Source organism: Pseudophryne corroboree, chromosome 9 (assembly GCF_028390025.1).
Source record: "Pseudophryne corroboree isolate aPseCor3 chromosome 9, aPseCor3.hap2, whole genome shotgun sequence".
In the NCBI taxonomy this organism is placed as follows: domain Eukaryota; kingdom Metazoa; phylum Chordata; class Amphibia; order Anura; family Myobatrachidae; genus Pseudophryne; species Pseudophryne corroboree.
In genome coordinates this window covers 1,621,207-1,644,098 of record NC_086452.1, presented here as the reverse complement: position 1 = coordinate 1,644,098, position 22,892 = coordinate 1,621,207, and the positions used below count along the sequence as shown (strand labels likewise).

Genomic DNA, 22,892 nt, shown 5'->3' with positions numbered 1-22,892 from the left:
AATCGGCGGCAGAAGACGTCCTGTCTTCAACAAGGTAGCGCACAGCACTGCAGCTGTGCGCCATTGCTCTCAGCACACTTCACACTTCGGTCACTGAGGGTGCAGGGCGCTGGGGGGGGGGGGCGCCCTGAGACGCAATAAAAACACCTTGGATGGCAAAAAAAATGCATCACATATAGCTCCTGGGCTATATGGATGCATTTAACCCCTGCCAGAATCCATAAAAAAGCAGGAGAAAAGTCCGCGAAAAAGGGGCGGAGCCTATCTCCTCAGCACACTGGCGCCATTTTCCCTCACAGCTCCGTTGGAGGGAAGCTCCCTGTCTCTCCCCTGCAGTCACTACACTACAGAAAGGGTTAAAAAAAAAAGAGAGGGGGGCACTAATTAGGCGCAGTATTAACTATACAGCAGCTATAAGGGGAAAAACACTTATATAAGGTTATCCCTGTATATATATAGCGCTCTGGTGTGTGCTGGCAAACTCTCCCTCTGTCTCCCCAAAGGGCTAGTGGGGTCCTGTCCTCTATCAGAGCATTCCCTGTGTGTGTGCTGTATGTCGGTACTTTTGTGTCGACATGTATGAGGAGAAAAATGATGTGGAGACGGAGCAGATTGCCTGTAATAGTGATGTCACCCCCTAGGGGGTCGACACCTGAGTGGATGAACTGTTGGAAGGAATTACGTGACAGTGTCAGCTCTGTATAAAAGACAGTGGTTGACATGAGACAGCCGGCTACTCAGCTTGTGCCTGTCCAGACGTCTCATAGGCCGTCAGGGGCTCTAAAGCGCACGTTACCTCAGATGGCAGATATAGACGCCGACACGGATACTGACTCCAGTGTCGACGGTGAAGAGACGAATGTGACTTCCAGTAGGGCCACACGTTACATGATTGAGGCAATGAAAAATGTTTTACACATTTCTGATAATACGAGTACCACCAAAAAAGGGGTATTATGTTCGGTGAGGAAAAACTACCTGTAGTTTTCCTGAATCTGAGAAATTAAATGAGGTGTGTGATGATGCGTGGGTTTCCCCCGATAACAACGGATAATTTCTAAAATGTTATTGGCATTACATCTTTTCCCGCCAGAGGTTAGGGTGCGTTGGGAAACACCCCCTAGGGGGGATAAAGCGCTCACACGCTTGTAAGGGCTCTACCTTCGCCTGAGATGGCCGCCCTTAAGGATCCTGCTGATAGAAAGCAGGAGGGTATCCTAAAAGGTATTTACACACATACTGGTGTTATACTGCGACCAGCAATCGCCTCAGCCTGGATGTGCAGTGCTGGGTTGGCGTGGTCGGATTCCCTGACTGAAAATATTGATACCCTAGATAGGGACAGTATATTTTTGCCTATAGAGCATTTAAAAGATGCATTTTTATATATGCGTGATGCACAGCGGAATATTTGCCGACTGGCATCAAGTCTAAGCGCGTTGTCCATTTCTACCAGTAGAGGGTTATGGACACGTCAGTGGTCAGGTGATGCGTATTCCAAACGGCATTTGGAAGTATTGCTTTATTAAGGGAGGAGTTAATTGGGGTCGGTCTTTCAGACCTGGTGGCCACGGCAACAGCTGGGAATTCCACGTTTGTACCCCAGGTCGCCTCTTAACATGAGAAGACGCCGTATTATCAGGCACAGTCTTTTCGTGGACAAGCGGGCAAAAGGTTCCTCATTTCTGCCCCGTGACAGAGGGAGAGGAAAAAGGCTGCAGAAATCAGCCAGTTCCCAGGAACAGAAACCCTCTCCCGCCTCTGCCAAGCCCTCAGTATACGCTGGGGCTTTACAAGCAGAATCAGGCACGGTGGGGGGCCCGTCTCAATGAATTTCAGCGCGCAGTGGGCTCACTCGCAAGTAGACCCCTGGATCCTTCAGGTGATATCTCAGGGGTACAAATTAGAATTCGAGACGTCTCCCCCTCGCCGTTTCCTAAAGTCGGCTTTACCGATGTCTCCTTCTGACAGGGAGACAGTTTTGGAAGCCATTCACAAGCTGTATTCCCAGCAGGTGATAATCAAGATACCCCTCCTGCAACAGGGAACGGGGTATTATTCCACACTGTTGTGGTACCGAAGCCGGACGGATCGGTGAGACCGATTCTAAATCTAAAATCTTTGAACACTTACGTACAGAGGTTCAAATTCAAGATTGAGTCACTCAGAGCAGTGATTGCGAACCTGGAAGAAGGGGACTACATGATGTCTCGGGACATCAAGGATGCTTACCTTCATGTCAAAATTTACCCTTCTCACCAAGGGTACCTCAGGTTTATGGTACAGAACTGTCACTATCAGTTCAGACGCTGCCGTATGGATGGTACACGGCACCCCGGGTCTTTACCAAGGTAATGGCCGAAATGATGATATTCCTTCGAAGGAAGTGAATTTTAGTTATCCCTTCCTTGGACAATTCCCTGATAAGGGTAAGATCCAGGGAACAGTTGGAGGTCGGTGTAGCACTATCTCAGGTAGTGTTGCGGCAGCACGATTGGATTCTCAATATTCCAAAATCGCACCTGGTTCCGACGACGTGTCTTCTGTTCCTAGGGATGATCCTGGACACAGTCCAGAAAAAGGTGTTTCTCCCGGAGGAGAAAGCCAGGGAGTTATCCGAGCTAGTCAGGAACCTCCTAAAACCGAGCCAAGTCTCAGTGCATCAATGCACAAGGGTTCTGGGTAAAATGGTGGCTTCCTACGAAGCAATCCCATTCGGCAGATTCCACGCAAGAACTTTCCAGTGGGACCTGCTGGACAAATGGTCCGGATCGCATCTTCAGATGCATCAGCGGATAACCCTGTCACCAAGGACAAGGGTGTCCCTTCTGTGGTGGTTGCAGAGTGCTCATCTTCTAGAGGGCCGCAGATTAGGCATTCAGGACTGGGTCCTGGTGACCACGGATGCCAGCCTGCGAGGCTGGGGAGCAGTCACACAGGGAAGGAATATCCAGGGCTTATCGTCAAGCCTGGAGACATCACTTCACATAAATATCCTGAAGCTAAGGGACATTTACAATGCTCTAAGCTTAGCAAGACCTCTGCTTCAAGGTCAGCCGGTGTTGATCCAGTCGGACAACATCACGGCAGTCACCCACGTAAACAGACAGGGTGGCACAAGAAGCAGGAGGGCAAGGGCAGAAGCTGCAAGGATTCTTCGCTGGGCGGAAAATCATGTGATAGCACTGTCAGCAGTATTCATTCCGGGAGTGGACAACTGGGAAGCAGACTTCCTCAGCACGACCTCCACCCGGGAGAGTGGGGACTTCACCCAGAAGTCTTCCACATGATTAAAAACTCGACAGGTATTGCGCCAGGTCCAGGGACCCTCAGGCAATAAGCTGTAGACGCTCTGGTAACACCGTGGGTGTACCAGTCAGGGTATGTGTTCCCTCCTCTGCCTCTCATACCCAAGGTACTGAGATTGATAAGATGGAGAGGAGTAAGCACTATATTCGTGGTTCCGGATTGGCCAAGAAGGACTTGGTAACCGGAACTTCAAGAGATGCTCACGGAGGATCCGTGGCCTCTACCTCTAAGAAGGGACCTGCTCCAGCAAGGACCCTGTCTGTTCCAAGATTTACCGCGGCTGCGTTTGACGGCATGGCGGTTGAACGCCGGATCCTGAAGGAAAAAAGGCATTCCGGATGAAGTCATCCCTATCCTGATCAAAGCCAGGAAGGATGTAACCGCAAAAACATTATCACCGCAATTGGCGAAAATATGTTGCGTGGTGCGAGGCCAGTAAGGCCCGACGGAGGAAATTCAACTGGGTCGATTCCTACATTTCCTGCAAACAGTAGTGTCTATGGGCCTGAAATTGGGGTCCATTAAGGTTCAAATTTCGGCCCTGTCAATTTTCTTCCAAAAAGAACTAGCTTCAGTCCCTGAAGTTCAGACGTTTGTAAAAGGGGTACTGCATATACAGCCTCCTTTTGTGCCTCCAGTGGCACTTTGGGATCTCAATGTAGTTTTGGGTTCCAAAAGTCACATTGGTTTGAACCACTTAAATCTATGGAGTTAAAATATCTCACATGGAAAGTGGTCATGCTGTTGGCCCTGGCCTGGGCCAGGCGCGTGTCAGAATTGGCGGCTTTATCCTGAAAAAGCCCTTATCTGATTTTCCATTCGGACAGGGCGGAATTGAGGACTCGTCCTCAGTTTCTCCCCAAGGTGGTTTCAGCGTCTCACCTGAACCAACCTATTGGTGGTGCCTGCGGCTACTAGGGACTTGGAGGCCTCCAAGTTGCTAGACGTTGTCAGTGCCCTGAAAATATATGTTTCCAGGACGGCTGGAGTCAGGAAATCTGACTCGCTGTTTATCCTGTATGCACCCAACAAGCTGGGTGCTCCTGCTTCTAAGCAGACTATTGCTCGTTGGATTTGTAGTACAATTCAGCTTGCACATTCTGTGGCAGGCCTGCCACAGCCAAAAATCTGTAAATGCCCACTCCACAAGGAAGGTGGGCTCATCTTGGGCGGCTGCCCGAGGGGTCTCGGCTTTACAACTTTGCCGAGCAGCTACTTGGTCAGGAGCAAATACGTTTGTAAAATTCTACAAAATTGATATCCTGGCTGAGGAGGACCTGGAGTTCTCTCATTTGGTGCTGCAGAGTCATCCGCACTCTCCCGCCCGTTTGGGAGCTTTGGTATAATCCCCATGGTCCTTACGGAGTCCCCAGCATCCACTTAGGACGTTAGAGAAAATAAGAATTTACTTACCGATAATTCTATTTCTCATAGTCCGTAGTGGATGCTGGGCGCCCATCCCAAGTGCGGATTGTCTGCAATACTTGTACATAGTTATTGTTACAAAAATCGGGTTATTATTGTTGTGAGCCATCTTTCAGAGGCTCCTCTGTTATCATGCTGTTAACTGGGTTCAGATCACAGGTTATACGGTGTGATTGGTGTGGCTGGTATGAGTCTTACCCGGGATTCAAAATCCTTCCTTATTGTGTACGCTCGTCCGGGCACAGTATCCTAACTGAGGCTTGGAGGAGGGTCATAGGGGGAGGAGCCAGTGCACACCAGATAGTCCTAAAGCTTTCTTTAGATGTGCCCAGTCTCCTGCGGAGCCGCTATTCCCCATGGTCCTTACGGAGTCCCCAGCATCCACTACGGACTATGAGAAATAGAATTATCGGTAAGTAAATTCTTATTTTCTTTCACAGCTCCGCTAGAAGGACGGCTCCCTGACTCTCCCCTGCAGTCCTGCACTACAGAAACAGGGTAAAACAGAGAGGGGGGCACTATTGTCAGCTAATATATAAATACAGCAGCTATAACAGGGAGTAACACTTATATAAGGTTATCCCTGTATATATATAGCGCTCTGGTGTGTGCTGGCAAACTCTCCCTCTGTCTCCCCAAAGGGCTAGTGGGGTCCTGTCCTCTATCAGAGCATTCCCTGTGTGTGTGCTGGGTGTCGGTACGATTGTGTCGACATGTATGAGGAGGAAAATGATGTGGAAGCAGAGCAATTGCCTGTGTTAGTGATGTCACCCCCTAGGGAGTCGACACCTGACTGGATGGTAGTAATTAAAGAATTACGTGACAATGTCAGCACTTTGCAAAAAACTGTTGACGACATGAGACAGCCGACAAATCAATTAGTGCCTGTTCAGGCGTCTCAGACACCGTCAGGGGCGCTAAAACGCCCGTTACCTCAGATGGTCGACACAGACCCTGACACGGATACTGAATCCAGAGTCGACGGTGACGAGACAAACGTAATGTCCAGTAGGGCCACACGTTACATGATCACGGCAATGAAGGAGGCATTGAACATTTCTGACACTACAAGTACCACAAAAAAGGGTATTATGTGGGGTGTGAAAAAACTACCAGTGGTTTTTCCTGAGTCAGATGAATTAAATGAGGTGTGTGATAAAGCGTGGGTTTCCCCCGATAAAAAACTGCTGATTTCTAATAAATTATTGGCACTATACCCTTTCCCGCCAGAGGTTAGGGCACGTTGGGAAACACCCCCTAGGGTAGATAAGGCGCTCACACGCTTATCAAAACAAGTGGCGTTATCGTCTCCTGATACGGCCGCTCTCAAGGAACCAGCTGATAGAAGGCTGGAAAATATCTTAAAAGGTATATACACACATACCGGTGTTATACTGCGACCAGCGATCGCCTCAGCCTGGATGTGCAGCGCTGGAGTGGCTTGGTCGGATTCCCTGACTGAAAATATTGATACCCTGGATAGGGACAGTATATTATTAACTATAGAGCATTTAAAGGATGCATTACTATATATGCGAGATGCACAGAGGGATATTTGCACCCTGGCATCTAGAGTAAGTGCGATGTCCATTTCTGCCAGAAGAACGTTATGGACGCGACAGTGGTCAGGTGATGCGGATTCCAAACGACATATGGAAGTATTGCCGTATAAAGGGGAGGAGTTATTTGGGGTCGGTCTATCCATTAAGGTTCAAATTTCGGCCCTGTCGATCTTCTTCCAGAAAGAACTGGCTCCAGTGCCTGAAGTTCAGACGTTTGTCAAAGGGGTACTGCATATACAGCCTCTTTTTGTGCCTCCAGTGGCACCTTGGGGATCTCAATGTAGTTTTAGGGTTCCTAAAATCACATTGGTTTGAACCACTTGCCACAGTGGATTTGAAATATCTCACATGGAAAGTGGTAATGCTGTTGGCCCTGGCTTCAGCCAGGCGCGTATCAGAATTGGCGGCTTTATCCTATAAAAGCCCTTACCTGATATTTCATTCGGATAGGGCGGAATTGAGGACTCGTCCTCAATTTCTCCCTAAGGTGGTTTCAGCGTTTCACATGAATCAACCTATTGTGGTACCTGTGGCTACTAGGGACTTGGAGGACTCCAAGTTGCTGGACGTAGTCAGGGCCCTGAAAATATATGTTTCCAGGACGGCTGGAGTCAGTATAAAGTATTGCCGTATAAAGGGGAGGAGTTATTTGGGGTCGGTCTATCGGACCTGGTGGCCACGGCAACGGCTGGAAAATCCACCTTTTTACCCCAGGTCACCTCTCAGCAGAAAAAGACACCGTCTTTTCAAACCCAGTCCTTTCGTCCCTATAAGGGCAAGAGGGAAAAAGGCCGCTCGTTCCTGCCCCGGGGCAGAGGAAGGGGAAAAAGACTGCACCATGCAGCCTCTTCCCAGGAGCAGAAGCCCTCCCCCGCTTCTGCCAAGTCCTCAGCATGACGCTGGGGCTCTGCAAGCAGACTCGGGCACGGTGGGGGGCCGTCTCAAGAATTTCAGCGCGCAGTGGGCTCACTCGCAAGTGGACCCCTGGATCCTGCAGGTAGTATCACAGGGGTACAAATTGGAATTCGAGACGTCTCCCCCTCGCCGGTTCCTGAAGTCTGCTCTACCAACGTCTCCCTCCGACAGGGAGGCAGTATTGGAAGCTATTCACAAGCTGTATTCCCAGCAGGTGATAATCAAGGTACCCCTCCTACAACAGGGAAAGGGGTATTATTCCACGCTGTTTGTGGTACCAAAGCCGGACGGCTCGGTGAGACCAATTTTAAATCTAAAATCTTTGAACACTTACATAAAAAGGTTCAAATTCAAGATGGAGTCACTCAGAGCAGTGATAGCGAACCTGGAATAAGGGGACTATATGGTATCTCTAGACATCAAGGATGCTTATCTCCATGTCCCAATCTACCCTTCTCACCAAGGGTACCTCAGGTTTGTGATACAAAACTGTCATTATCAGTTTCAGACGCTGCCGTTTGGATTGTCCACGGCACCACGGGTCTTTACCAAGGTAATGGCCGAAATGATGATTCTTCTTCGAAGAAAAGGCGTATTAATTATCCCTTACTTGGACGATCTCCTGATAAGGGCAAGGTCCCGGGAACAGTTAGAGGTCGGAGTAGCACTATCTCAGGTAGTGCTACGTCAGCACGGGTGGATTCTAAATATCCCAAAATCACAGCTGATTCCAACAACACGTCTACTGTTCCTATGGATGATTCTGGACACAGTCCAGAAAAAGGTGTTTCTCCCGGAGGAGAAGGCCAGGGAGTTATCCGAGCTAGTCAGGAACCTCCTAAAACCAGGACAAGTATCAGTGCACGAGAGTCCTGGGAAAAATGGTGGCTTCTTACGAAGCGATTCCATTCGGAAGATTCCATGCAAGAACTTTTCAGTGGGATCTGCTGGACAAATGGTCCGGATCGCATCTTCAGATGCATCAGCGGATAACCCTATCTCCAAGGACAAGGGTATCTCTCCTGTGGTGGTTACAGAAGGCTCATCTTCTAGAGGGCCGCAGATTCGGCATTCAGGATTGGATGCTGGTAACCACGGATGCCAGCCTGAGAGGCTGGGGAGCAGTCACACAGGGAAGAAATTTCCAGGGCTTGTGGTCAAGCATGGAAACGTCTCTTCACATAAATATCCTAGAGCTAAGGGCCATTTGCAATGCCCTAAGTCAAGCAAGGCCTCTGCTTCAGGGTCAACCGGTATTGATCCAGTCGGACAACATCACGGCTGTCGCCCACGTAAACAGACAGGGCGGCACAAGAAGCAGGAGGGCAATGGCAGAAGCTGCAAGGATTCTCCACTGGGCGGAAAATCATGTGATAGCACTGTCAGCAGTGTTCATTCCGGGAGTGGACAACTGGGAAGCAGACTTCCTCAGCAGACACGACCTCCACCCGGGGGAGTGGGGACTTCATCCAGAAGTCTTCCAAGTGATTGTAAACCGTTGGGAAAAACCAAAGGTGGACATGATGGCATCCCGTCTCAACAAGAAACTGGACAGATATTGCGCCAGGTCAAGGGACCCTCAGGCAATAGCGGTGGACGCTCTGGTAACTCCGTGGGTGTTCCAGTCGGTATATGTGTTCCCTCCTCTTCCTCTCATACCAAAAGTACTGAGAATCATAAGAAGGAGAGGAGTAAGAACGATACTCGTGGCTCCGGATTGGCCAAGAAGAACTTGGTACCCGGAGCTGCAAGAGATGCTCACGGAGGACCCGTGGCCTCTACCTCTAAGGAAGGACCTGCTCCAGCAGGGACCTTGTCTGTTCCAAGACTTACCGCGGCTGCGTTTGACGGCATGGCGGTTGAACGCCGGATCCTGAAGGAAAAAGGCATTCCAGATGAAGTCATCCCTACCCTGATCAAGGCCAGGAAGGATGTAACTGCAAAACATTATCATCGCATTTGGCGAAAATATGTTGCGTGGTGTGAGGCCAAGAAGGCCCCTACGGAGGAATTTCAACTGGGTCGTTTCCTACATTTCCTGCAAGCAGGATTGTCTATGGGCCTAAAATTAGGATCCATTAAGGTTCAAATTTCGGCCCTGTCGATCTTCTTCCAGAAAGAACTGGCTCCAGTGCCTGAAGTTCAGACGTTTGTCAAAGGGGTACTGCATATACAGCCTCTTTTTGTGCCTCCAGTGGCACCTTGGGGATCTCAATGTAGTTTTAGGGTTCCTAAAATCACATTGGTTTGAACCACTTGCCACAGTGGATTTGAAATATCTCACATGGAAAGTGGTAATGCTGTTGGCCCTGGCTTCAGCCAGGCGCGTATCAGAATTGGCGGCTTTATCCTATAAAAGCCCTTACCTGATATTTCATTCGGATAGGGCGGAATTGAGGACTCGTCCTCAATTTCTCCCTAAGGTGGTTTCAGCGTTTCACATGAATCAACCTATTGTGGTACCTGTGGCTACTAGGGACTTGGAGGACTCCAAGTTGCTGGACGTAGTCAGGGCCCTGAAAATATATGTTTCCAGGACGGCTGGAGTCAGAAAATCTGACTCGCTGTTTATCCTGTATGCACCCAACAAGCTGGGTGCTCCTGCTTCTAAGCAGACGATTGCTCGTTGGATTTGTAGTACAATTCAACTTGCACATTCTGTGGCAGGCCTGCCACAGCCAATATCTGTAAAAGCCCATTCCACAAGGAAGGTGGGCTCATCTTGGGCGGCTGCCCGAGGGGTCTCGGCTTTACAACTTTGCCGAGCAGCTACTTGGTCAGGGGCAAACACGTTTGCTAAATTCTACAAATTTGATACCCTGGCTGAGGAGGACCTAGAGTTCTCTCATTTGGTGCTGCAGAGTCATCCGCACTCTCCCGCCCGTTTGGGAGCTTTGGTATAATCCCCATGGTCCTTACGGAGTTCCCAGCATCCACTAGGACGTCAGAGAAAATAAGAATTTACTTACCGATAATTCTATTTCTCATAGTCCGTAGTGGATGCTGGGCGCCCATCCCAAGTGCGGATTGTCTGCAATACTTGTATATAGTTATTGTTACAAACAAATCGGGTTGTTTATTGTTGGAAGCCATCTTTTCAGAGGCTCCTACGGTTATCATACTGTTAACTGGGTTCAGATCACGAGTTGTACGGTGTGATTGGTGTGGCTGGTATGAGTCTTACCCGGGATTCAAGATCCTTCCTTATTGTGTACGCTCGTCCGGGCACAGTATCTTAACTGAGGCTTGGAGGAGGGTCATGGGGGGAGGAGCCAGTGCACACCAGCTAGTCTAAAGCTTTTACTTTTTGTGCCCAGTCTCCTGCGGAGCCGCTATTCCCCATGGTCCTTATGGAGTTCCCAGCATCCACTACGGACTATGAGAAATAGAATTATCGGTAAGTAAATTCTTATTATCCTCTTCCAGCTGAGGATTGTTTAAAAAGGGAGGGGGCTCCTAAAGTAGATACGCATGTAATTCAATTAGTGCGAAAATCTACATTACCTTTGCCTTCAACATCATTAAATGATGTCACGGATAGGAGAGTGGATGGTTTGCTAAAAACCATTTGTTCCCTGTCTGGGGCAGTCATAAGGCCAGCCATGGCTTCAGCTTGGATGGCAAAGGCAGTGGCTGCCTGGGCTGATGCATTGGAGGGGGATGTTTCTGTAGCTTCTAGAGAGCAAAAATCCCATATAGCTCATATAAAACAGGCTGCAATGTTCCTGGAAGAAGCAGCATTGGATATGGGTACTATTGCCTCCAGGGCATCAGCTTCAACAATAGCTGCTCGCAGAGCGGTTTGGCTAAGTACGTGGAAAGCTGATTCAGAATCTAAGAAGATTTTGGAATCTGTACCTTTTTCTGGAGATAATTCTTTTTGGCAAAGATTTGCCAGATATTCTGGAGTCAGGAGCAGACTCCAAGAAGGTCAAGTTCCCTTCCACATACAATTTCAAACCTAAAGATCCGGCTTTTCGGCCCTTTCAGTCTCAAGGAAAAGCTAAAGGAAAAAGTGATGGCAAGCAGGCCCAATACAATAAGTCTGGTAAGACTAAAAAGCATTGGGCTAGCAGAGGACCGGTTAGGAAGACAGATTATAAACCATCAGCCTGTGATGGTGCGGGCCTCCACCTGGGGTACCCCAGGGTGGGGGGCCGACTTCTTCAGTTTGCACAGATCTGGCAGCAGTCTACAACAGATGCCTGGGTGCAGGAAGCGGTATCTCTAGGTTATGCTTTCCCCTTCAAGAAGCACCCTCCTCAAAGGTTTCTTTGTATCAGCCCGTCCCGGGTAGAGAATTAGGCCAGGGCTTTGTTAGAGGCAGTTCAGAAATTGCTTCACTCAGGAGTAGTCATTCCAGTTCCTCCTGCACAACGAGGACAGGGTTTTCACTCCAACCTGTTTTTAGTTCAGAAGTCAAATGGTTTTTTCGGCCCATTATCAATCTCACAGTACTGAACAAATACATTTGGGTACCGCGGTTTCACATGGAGACATTACATTCCATAGTTTTTGCCATGGAGCCAGTGGATTATATGGTATCCCTGAATATACAGGATGCTTACCTACATGTTCCTTTAGCACTGTCCCATCAGTGCTATCTCAGGTTCGCCATCCTCCAACAGCATTTTCAGTTCCAGGCCCTACCTTTTGGGTTAGCCACAGCTCCCAGAGTATTTACCAAGATTATGGTGGTAAAGGCAGCTTATCTTCGCCAGCAGGGGATAAGACTTTTTCCATACCTCGACAATCTTTTCATCCTGGCACAGACGCAGGATTTGCTTTTATGTCATCTGCAACAGACAATAACGTCTGCAGAACCACGGGTGGCTCAAACTGGGCAAAATTGTCTCTGGTTCCGTCACAACGGATGACTCACTTGGGGGCTGTACTGGGTTCAGGTCTTCAGAGATTAAGTATACCTCTGAACAAGATATCCAAGGTCCAGTCAAGGATTCAGGACTTGTTACACAATCAAAAGGTAACAGAAAGGAAAATAGTACACACTACCCAGCGCAAAATGTAGTACCAAGTTTTGACACCCTGGTGGAACCAACACCACAATAAAAGGATGTATATCACCTAAATAACATAGGAGTCTTTAGATCCTTTGGTATTCTCAATCGTGCATATACAAGGATAAAAGAATACAGAAATAGTGCAACATGTTTTCACAAACAGCACACTATTTTATTTCCACGTTTGCACTTACAATGACGAGAATAGGATTAGGCATGTAGTATAAATCATCTGATTTAGAGATGAATGGTGCAGGGGCTTTCCACAGCAATATATGGAAGAAGGATAAAACAAAATAGTGCAGCGTGTTTATAATGAGAAACACCTTTAACACAAGATGCACTTACAACAAAAATGATAAAAACAGCATGTAACGTCCCCACAGAGGCTGAACAGCAGCGTGCTGGATCCTTCAGAGTCCAGAAGTATATAAGGACAGGATTGTCACGATCCGGGTATCTGGACGCCATTACTTACCCTTCAGATGCCTCCTAAGGCTGGCTCAGCGTTCCAGGACCGGATCCCGCTGTTCCTGAGTTTCCACATGCAGAATGTCAGAGTGGTGATTTCATCAGCCGCGGCCTCCGCTGTGCCCGCGTGGTTAAATGTGCGCTTGTCAGTCTGGCGTCTCCTGTCTCCTGTGGCCGGCGTCGCCATTGCTGTTTCAATTCTCACATGGATTACAAACCAAACTTCCCTCCAAGTGTCTGCATGGGCGCAGCCATCTTGGATTTTGTCATCTGATCATTTCCACCAATCTGCTGTCTGTATTGTTGATTTGCATAATTGCCTAGCCAACCCCTTCCTTGCTGCAGGTATAAGTAAGCTGTGCCTGAGCAAGGAAGTCGTCAGTGCTTTGGTTGTCTAACCTAGTTCCAGTTTGTCTCTCTCCTGTGATTGTCTTCCAGGTTCCAGCTCCTGTCTCCAGACTTCTGCTATAGAGACCCGCACCAGCATTCCATCTGCGGTGTAGCCTGACTCTCCGATCCATTCTGGACTCACCTGTTTCCAGCTACAACAATCACCTGCTTCCAGCCCAGCTTCCAGCAGTGTACAGCTTCTCTTAAAGGGCCGGTGTCCTTTCTGCAGTTTACCACTCTCCACCGGTATTATTATTTCACCGCTCTCAAACAATCACCTGCTTCCAGCCCAGCTTCCAGCAGTGTATAGCTTCTCTTAAAGGGCCGGTGTCCTTTTCTGCAGTTTACCACTCTCCACCGGTATTATTATTTCACCGCTCTCAAACTCCAAACTTCATTATTATTTCATCGCTCTCAAGTTCGTTTATTATTTAACTGGTTCCAGCCAGTATCCACTCCGTACCAACAACAGTCTGGTTCCAGCCAGTATCCACAGCAGCCGTTTTACCTTCAGCAGCCCAGCCTTTCCTGGAACATCAGCTGGTACGATCCTGGGTTCTCTCCATTGCTACAGTCAGGCCTGGTAAGGACTTTCCAACTAGAAGATTATAAGAACTGTCTCACACTACCAGTGCCTGTGGCCCTTGCCACCCTGTAGTACCCAGGAATTGTATTTATCCTCTGTTGACTTTTATGTTTCCTTTTACTGCTGCTGTGTTACGGAGTTTGTCATAATAAACATCATTGACTTTTATCCTGGTTGTCGTGGTCACGCCTTCGGGCAGTTATTCTACATGTTACTTACATGTCTAGGGGTCTGATACAACCTCCCAGGTTCCGTTACATCTCAGCCCCTACAACTGAGGCTGCCTCCCGTCAGCTCAGGCCCTCAGTTGTGACAGTAAGCACTGACCTAATGAATCCAGCCGGAGACCAGGATCAAGCGGCCAGGCCGATGCAAGAACTGGCAGTCCGACTTGAACATCAGGAGGCTGCACAGGGCCACATCATCCGCTGTCTCCAGGATCTCTCTACACGGCTGGATGGGATTCAAACGACCCTCCGTGGACCTGGCACGTCCGGTGCGTCCACTACAGTAACACCAGCTGTAACCCCACCCACCTTACCCATTTCCAGTCCACATCTTCATCTTCCAACGCCAGCAAAATTTGATGGATCTCCAAGGTTCTGCAGGGGATTTCTCAATCAATGTGAAATCCACTTTGAGCTTCTATCTGGCAATTTCTTCAGTGACCGTACCAAAATTGCCTATATCATCTCCCTTCTCAGTGGCTCAGCCCTTGACTGGGCATCACCTTTATGGGAGAAGTCTGATCCCCTGCTATCCTCCTATACTGACTTTGTAGCTACATTCAGGCGCATCTTCGACGAGCCAGGCCGGATAACATCTGCTTCATCTGAGATTCTCCGTTTACGCCAGGGAACACGTACTGTGGGACAGTATCTTATACAGTTTAAAATCCTGGCATCCGAACTGGCATGGAACGACGAGGCCCTGTATGCTGCATTCTGGCATGGCTTATCAGAACGCATCAAGGATGAGTTAGCTACCAGAGACTTGCCCTCTAAGTTGGATGAGCTAATTTCTCTTTGCACGAAGGTTGATCTACGTTTCAGAGAGAGAGCAACCGAGCGAGGAAGATCATCTACTCCTAAATCTTCTGCTCCTCCTCCTCGTCAACCATCTCCATCCAAGGATGAGCCTATGCAAATTAGTCGTTCCCGTCTATCTCCCGCTGAGCGCCGAAGACGTCTCTCTGAGTCTCTCTGTCTCTACTGTGCAGCTCCGTCGCACACTATCAATGCCTGTCCCAAACGTCCGGGAAACTCCAGATCCTAGCTCGCCAAGGAGAGGGCCGGCTAGGAGTAATGATCTCCTCTCCATCTCCTCATGACTGTAACCTCCCAGTGTCGCTCCAAATTGCTCAACGTTACAGGAACGTCATTGCCCTCCTTGATTCCGGAGCAGCTGGGAATTTCATAACCGAAGCTTATGTTAAACGGTGGTCCCTACCCACCGAGAGACTGTCCTCGTCCATCTCTTTGACTGCCGTGGATGGCAGCAAGATTTTTGACGCAGTCATTTCCTTAAGGACTCTTCCAGTTCGTCTGAGAGTGGGAGTTCTTCATTCTGAGTATATTTCTTTTTTAGTGATTCCAAGAGCCACACATCCAGTGGTTTTAGGCCTTCCATGGCTCCGTCTCCACAACCCATCAATTGACTGGACGACTACGCAAATACTGGCATGGGGTCCCTCCTGTGCTGAGACTTGTTTAGCCAAAGTTCTTCCTGTTTGTTCTTCCTTCCCCAGGTCATCTGATGTTCCGCCTCCTCCATATCAAGACTTCACGGACGTGTTCAGTAAAGCCTCTGCTGATATCCTTCCTCCTCATAGAGAATGGGACTGCCCAATCGACCTCATTCCAGGGAAGGTTCCACCGCGAGGCCGAACTTATCCGTTGTCTCTGCCTGAGACACACTCCATGGAAGAGTACATCAAAGAGAACCTGGCGAAGGGTTTCATCCGACCATCTTCTTCTCCAGCCGGCGCAGGCTTCTTCTTCGTTAAGAAGAAAGACGGTAGTCTGCGTCCGTGCATCGACTACAGAGGTCTGAACGACATTACCGTCAAGAACCGATACCCTTTACCCCTGATTACCGAGCTCTTTGATAGAGTTAGTGGTGCAACTATTTTCACAAAGCTGGACTTGAGGGGTGCCTACAATCTCATCCGAATCCGTGAGGGTGACGAGTGGAAGACCGCCTTTAACACCCGTGACGGACATTATGAGTACCTCGTCATGCCCTTCGGATTGAGCAACGCTCCAGCAGTCTTCCAGCACTTCGTGAATGAGATTTTCAGGGACATCTTGTACCGCCATGTCGTGGTTTATCTAGACGACATCCTCATCTTTGCTAATAATCTCGGAGATCATCGTTTCTGGGTAAAAGAGGTTCTTTCCCGTCTCCGTGTCAATCACCTCTATTGTAAATTGGAGAAGTGTGTGTTTGAAGTTAAAACCATTCCGTTTCTAGGTTACATTGTGTCCGGTTCCGGACTAGAGATGGATCCTGAGAAACTCCAAGCAATCCAGAATTGGCCTATACCCTTAAGCCTCAAAGGGGTCCAGAGGTTCTTAGGGTTCGCCAATTATTATAGAAAATTTATACGAGACTTTTCCACCATCGTGGCGCCTATCACTGCATTAACCAAGAAAGGTGCTAATACGTCCAAGTGGTCCGAGGAAGCTACACAGGCCTTTCACCTTCTGAAGCAACGGTTCATCTCTGCACCAGTTCTGAAACAGCCCGACACCGACTCTCCTTTTATCTTAGAGGTAGATGCCTCCTCCGTTGGAGTAGGAGCAGTGTTATCCCAGAGGGCCAAAGATGGACATCTACATCCTTGCAGTTTCTTCTCCCGGAAGTTCTCCCCAGCTGAGCGCAACTATGCCATTGGCGATCAGGAGTTGCTAGCCATCAAGCTCGCTCTGGAGGAGTGGAGATACCTGTTGGAGGGAGCTTCCCACTCAATCACCATACTTACCGACCACAAAAATCTTTTATATCTCAAAGGCGCACAATGTCTGAATCCTCGTCAGGCCAGATGGGCACTTTTCTTCTCTAGGTTTGACTTTAAACTCCAGTTCTGTCCGGGTTCTCAGAATCGTAAGGCCGATGCCCTTTCCCGCTAATGGGAGCAAGAAAATGAGTCCGAGTCTGCAGACAAGCATCCTATTATTAATCCGTTGGCATTCTCCACGGTAGGGATGGACTCTACGCCTCCACCAGGGAAAAGTTTTGTTAAGCCAGTTCTAAGGAAGAAGCTCATGCATTGGGCCCATGCTTCCCGTTTTGCTGGACATACAGGCATTCAGAAAACCCTTGAATTTATTTCTAGGTCCTACTGGTGGCCAACTCTGAAGAAGGACGTTATGGAATTTATTGCCTCCTGCCCAAAGTGTGCCCAACACAAAGTCTCCCGCCAGTCGCCTGCGGGGCAACTGGTTCCATTATCTGTTCCCCGTCGACCTTGGACCCATTTGTCGATGGACTTTGTTTCCGATCTACCTATCTGCAACAAGTTTAATACCATCTGGGTGGTAGTTGACCGGTTCACCAAGATGGCACATTTCATCCCTCTCACCGGTCTTCCGTCAGCTTCCAAGTTGGCTCAAGTGTTTATACAAGAGATCTTCCGACTTCACGGTCTTCCTGAAGAGATCATCTCGGATCGTGGAGTACAATTTGTAGCCAAATTTTGGCGAAGTTTGTGTCTAGCCCTCCAAGTCAAGTTAAAGTTTTCCACGGCTTACCATCCTCAGACCAATGGTCAAACCGAGAGGGTGAATCAGGACTTGGAGGCCTTCCTCCGTATATATGTGTCTTCCTCTCAAGATGACTGGGTTCAACTCCTTCCTTGGGCCGAGTTCAGCCACAACAATCAATACCATTCCTCATCTTCTTCTACACCATTCTTCATTAATTATGGATTCCACCCTAAAGTCCCAGAATTCCAACCGCTTCCCGCAACTTCTGTTCCAGCAGTGGATGTCACCTTGCGTCAGTTTTCAAATAACTGGAGGAACGTCCGCGCAGCCCTGCTTAAAGCCTCATTCAGGTATAAGAAGTTTGCCGATAGGAAGCGTAGAGCGGTTCCTGCTCTCAAGGTGGGTGATCGTGTGTGGCTGTCCACGAAGAATTTGAGGTTGAGAGTTCCCAGCATGAAATTTGCACCTCGCTACATCGGACCCTTCAAGATTGAACAAGTCATCAATCCTGTTGCCTACAAGTTACAGTTACCATCCTTCTTGAAAATACCCAGGACATTTCATGTTTCTTTGTTGAAACCGCTGATCCTGAATCGGTTTCATTCCGCACTTCCTCCAGCTCCCAAGGTTCAGACTCAACGGGGAGTCGAGTACGAGGTGGCCAAGATTTTGGACTCACGTTTCCGTTACGGTCAGTTACAATACCTCATTGACTGGAAGGGCTATGGTCCTGAAGAACGCTCTTGGACCAATGCCTCAGACGTCCATGCTCCTGCCTTGGTCCGAAATTTCCACGCAAAGTTTCCTTTAAAGCCTAAGAAGTGTCCTGGGGCCACTCCTAAAGGGGGGGGTGCTGTCACGATCCGGGTATCTGGACGCCATTACTTACCCTTCAGATGCCTCCTAAGGCTGGCTCAGCGTTCCAGGACCGGATCCCGCTGTTCCTGAGTTTCCACATGCAGAATGTCAGAGTGGTGATTTCATCAGCCGCGGCCTCCGCTGTGCCCGCGTGGTTAAATGTGCGCTTGTCAGTCTGGCGTCTCCTGTCTCCTGTGGCCGGCGTCGCCATTGCTGTTTCAATTCTCACATGGATTACAAACCAAACTTCCCTCCAAGTGTCTGCATGGGCGCAGCCATCTTGGATTTTGTCATCTGATCATTTCCACCAATCTGCTGTCTGTATTGTTGATTTGCATAATTGCCTAGCCAACCCCTTCCTTGCTGCAGGTATAAGTAAGCTGTGCCTGAGCAAGGAAGTCGTCAGTGCTTTGGTTGTCTAACCTAGTTCCAGTTTGTCTCTCTCCTGTGATTGTCTTCCAGGTTCCAGCTCCTGTCTCCAGACTTCTGCTATAGAGACCCGCACCAGCATTCCATCTGCGGTGTAGCCTGACTCTCCGATCCATTCTGGACTCACCTGTTTCCAGCTACAACAATCACCTGCTTCCAGCCCAGCTTCCAGCAGTGTACAGCTTCTCTTAAAGGGCCGGTGTCCTTTCTGCAGTTTACCACTCTCCACCGGTATTATTATTTCACCGCTCTCAAACAATCACCTGCTTCCAGCCCAGCTTCCAGCAGTGTATAGCTTCTCTTAAAGGGCCGGTGTCCTTTTCTGCAGTTTACCACTCTCCACCGGTATTATTATTTCACCGCTCTCAAACTCCAAACTTCATTATTATTTCATCGCTCTCAAGTTCGTTTATTATTTAACTGGTTCCAGCCAGTATCCACTCCGTACCAACAACAGTCTGGTTCCAGCCAGTATCCACAGCAGCCGTTTTACCTTCAGCAGCCCAGCCTTTCCTGGAACATCAGCAGGTACGATCCTGGGTTCTCTCCATTGCTACAGTCAGGCCTGGTAAGGACTTTCCAACTAGAAGATTATAAGAACTGTCTCACACTACCAGTGCCTGTGGCCCTTGCCACCCTGTAGTACCCAGGAATTGTATTTATCCTCTGTTGACTTTTATGTTTCCTTTTACTGCTGCTGTGTTACGGAGTTTGTCATAATAAACATCATTGACTTTTATCCTGGTTGTCGTGGTCACGCCTTCGGGCAGTTATTCTACATGTTACTTACATGTCTAGGGGTCTGATACAACCTCCCAGGTTCCGTTACATCTCAGCCCCTACAACTGAGGCTGCCTCCCGTCAGCTCAGGCCCTCAGTTGTGACAAGGATAGGTTAACAGGTCCAGGCACTTGAAAACCGTTCAGGTAAACAGCACAGCAGCGTTACTAGCCAGGGAGATCCAGAGCCAAGCTTAACGCGTTTCAGACCTACGGTACGTCCTTTGTCAGAAGCATGTGCTGGCTCTGCTGAATAATCCTTATGTCCTAATAATTATCAGTGATCCCCGGCACCTGGGTAAGCTTTAATAACCTGAAGTTGATGTCCGTATCTCAATGATGTCACGGCCGGAACCAAAATGGTCATGCGTTCCAAATAGGTGGAAGTCGTCACATTTGCGTTCCAGATAGCTGGAAGTTACTTTGTATGGTTTCACAAACGAGATAGAAACATCAGGGGATGTGACAACATACACCCGGATTATGAATCCGTTGCCATGGTTGCCGGACTCACAAACTCCACGGAGGTTCACGGACAAATTAGAATTAATAAAACAATGTTTAAAAAACATAATCCAACAATAAAAACGGTCAAAAGAGGGCATATCATAAATATAAAGTAAAATGCTGACATCCATGTATACCGATGAAAGGGAAAATAGTTCATATATTAGGAAGCATTTCAACTCAAAATCAGTGTTGAGACCGTTGGGAACAAGGGTTCTCAACTTATATATCCAACGCATCTCAGACTGAGATGAGCGTTTTTCCACATCACGTGTTCTTACTCTTGGGAGTATTTGCTCAACACCTCAAAAGTGTTTGATATGGCATTCGTTAAGAGTTGTGCTTATTTTTGAAGTGTGCGGAAAAAGTATGTGTCTCCAATGATTTGTGGATGTTGTATGTGTGTTCAGCTAATCTGACTTTTAGTTGTCTAAAGGTCTTTCCCACATACAACAATCCGCAAACACATTCAAGCACATACTACATTTTTAGAACTGCAGGAAATAAATTCATTAATACTATAAATCTTCCACTCAACCTCTATACTAACAAATTTATTTTCCTTGGTTTTTACTGGACGACACATTAAACAGCAACCTCAGCAATGGAATCCTTTAGTTCTGATGCTTTGTCTAAATTCAGTCTCAATACTACTCTTAACAAGGTGATTTTTTAAATTAGGTGCTTTCCTGTATATGAAAGATGGATGATGAGGGAAGACCTTCCCCAATAATGGATCTTGTTTTCAAAAGCTTCCAGTTATTTTTGAAGACACCCTCAATTTCCTTGTATCGATTATTGAATTGGCTAATAAAAGACCATTGATGTTTTTCTTCTATGGGTTTTATTTGTGATTTTTCTTTAAGCAATTATTCCCTTTCTATAGCATCTATTTTTAATTTAGCCTTATTCAAGAGTCCTGATGGATAACCTCTAGCAACAAATCTTGAGGATACTTCATTAATTTGTTCTTCACAAATGTTATTGTCAGTACAGTTCCTCTTAATCCAAGAAAAATGGCCGAAGGGAATGGCTTCAAGCCAGTTATGATGGCTTGACATTTCAGTATACAGGTAGATATTTGAATCTGTTACCTTTCTAAAAGTTTTAGTTTTCAATGAACCATTTTCCACATAAATAGTCAAATCTAAAAAGGAGACCTCCAGAGTACTCCAAGAAAATGTAAACTTGATGTAAAAAGGATTATCATTAAGGCCCGCCACCAGAACGCCATCACAATAAATATGATGGTCCTCCCAGTACGCCATAAAAAGATTGGCGTAACTGGGGGCGAACCTGGTGCCCATGGCAGTGCCAACACATTGTAAATAAAAATTCCCCTCAAACTGAAAATAATTATTAACAAGAATAAATTCAATACTCAATAAAATAAAGTTCTTAAGGTCTTCACCCAATTCACTTCTATTTAAAAAGTATGAGACAGCTTTCAGGCCCAAATCTTTATCAATAATTGTATAGAGAGTGCTTACGTCAGCACTACACAACATGTCACTCTCCTTCCAATCAGAATTCGTAACCTTACGTAAAACGTCCCCAGTGTCCTTTAAATATGCTTTTGTCTGCACTACAAGGGGTTGCAAATAAGAATCGACCATGGCCGACAAATTACTAGTAATACTATTACAGCCGGAAATAATGGGCCTCCCTGGAGGGTAGAGGGGGTTCTTACGTATGTTAGGTAAAACATAAATACATTGAATTGATACATCCCTAATATTGAGAAAATCAAATTCACTTTTACTAATGAGGTTCTTCCTCAAAGCATCCGTACATAAGTTTTCGAGAGCTTTACTTATTTTAATTGTAGGGTCACTTTTTAACTTTTTGTACGTATTTCCCTCATTAAGTTGTTTAAAGATCTCACTAACATACATATCTTTTTTTCATAAGAACCACCCCTCCACCCTTATCGGCTGGCTAAATGACAACAGATTTGTCCTCCTCTAAAGATTTATTAAAGCAGTCAAGAAAACTCCCCTTAAAATATGTGGGGTTGAAGGTAGATGGTAGTTTGAATTTAGATGTCACATTTGGACTTTTTGGGTACTCTCCTCTTTCTTTAGGAAGGAGCGTTTAATGGTCAGTTTTCTGATGTATTTTTGAACATCTAGAAATAAATCAAGAGTTGGGATGGTGGGAAGGTGCAAATTTGAGACCCTTTTGTAAAATTTTCAATTCATATTCTGTCAAAGGTCTATCTGTCAAGTTAAACACCTTTCCGTCATTAGAGAGGGATAAACCCTTTCTCTGCTCAGATCTCTCTTTTAGATTTATTTTTTTTATTTTTTACACTCTTATTACCTGCTCTCTTTCCTCTTTTTTAGTTTTTAAGTCCTTTTTCTTGGGCGCCAAGGTGTCCTTTGGCGCCACCCTAAAAATGGTTGCTCCTGATCCAAAGAATAGTCCTGATCTATGTTTTCCAAAGGTGTAAACCTATTGGACTGATTTGGAGCAAAATCCCTATTTCTCTGATAGCTATTTTTCCCAGAGGGATATCTCTCATTCCTTGGATGGGGCCCAAAATTTCTATCCCTCCAAGTATGTGATATTAGTTCAAGTCCATGATTTCTTTCTCTATCCGGTATGGGATCCCTTCTGCTTCTCTGTCGAAATCCCCTACCGGAAAAGGCCGCCCTCTGGTTGATGTTATCTCCAGTGGAAAAAACCTTTACCAAACTGATTCCCCCCATTGGACCTAAATTTCTGACCATTGTTCTTGGGGTTGATAGCTGGTTTCATCTTTCGCGAGTAAGGGCCTTTATTCAAGTTAGAACGCAATTTTGGTGTGTCAGGTATATCAATATTTTCCTCAGGTAGGGGTTTAACTGATAGAGAGTTTACATCTCTCATATTTTTATGTTTTTTTATCTCTAAGTTCTTTTATGCACTTAATAATCATTAGGTCAGCTGCT

General features: G+C 47.1%; 1 protein-coding gene across 3 annotated transcripts in view; it reads left to right on the top strand.

The window, feature by feature from the left end:
• ORC1 (origin recognition complex subunit 1) overlaps positions 1–22,892 on the top strand; it is a 384,523-nt gene that overhangs the window by 334,751 nt on the left and 26,880 nt on the right. The window contains exon 17 of one of the 3 annotated variants that reach the window (XM_063938886.1): positions 13,142–13,226. The exons of the other annotated variants lie outside the window; for them this stretch is intronic. Within the exon in view, the coding sequence (XP_063794956.1) occupies positions 13,142–13,211 (70 nt within the window). The 3' untranslated portion in view covers positions 13,212–13,226. Of the gene's footprint in view, positions 1–13,141; positions 13,227–22,892 lie in introns of those variants that run through there. 3 annotated transcript variants of the gene reach the window in all.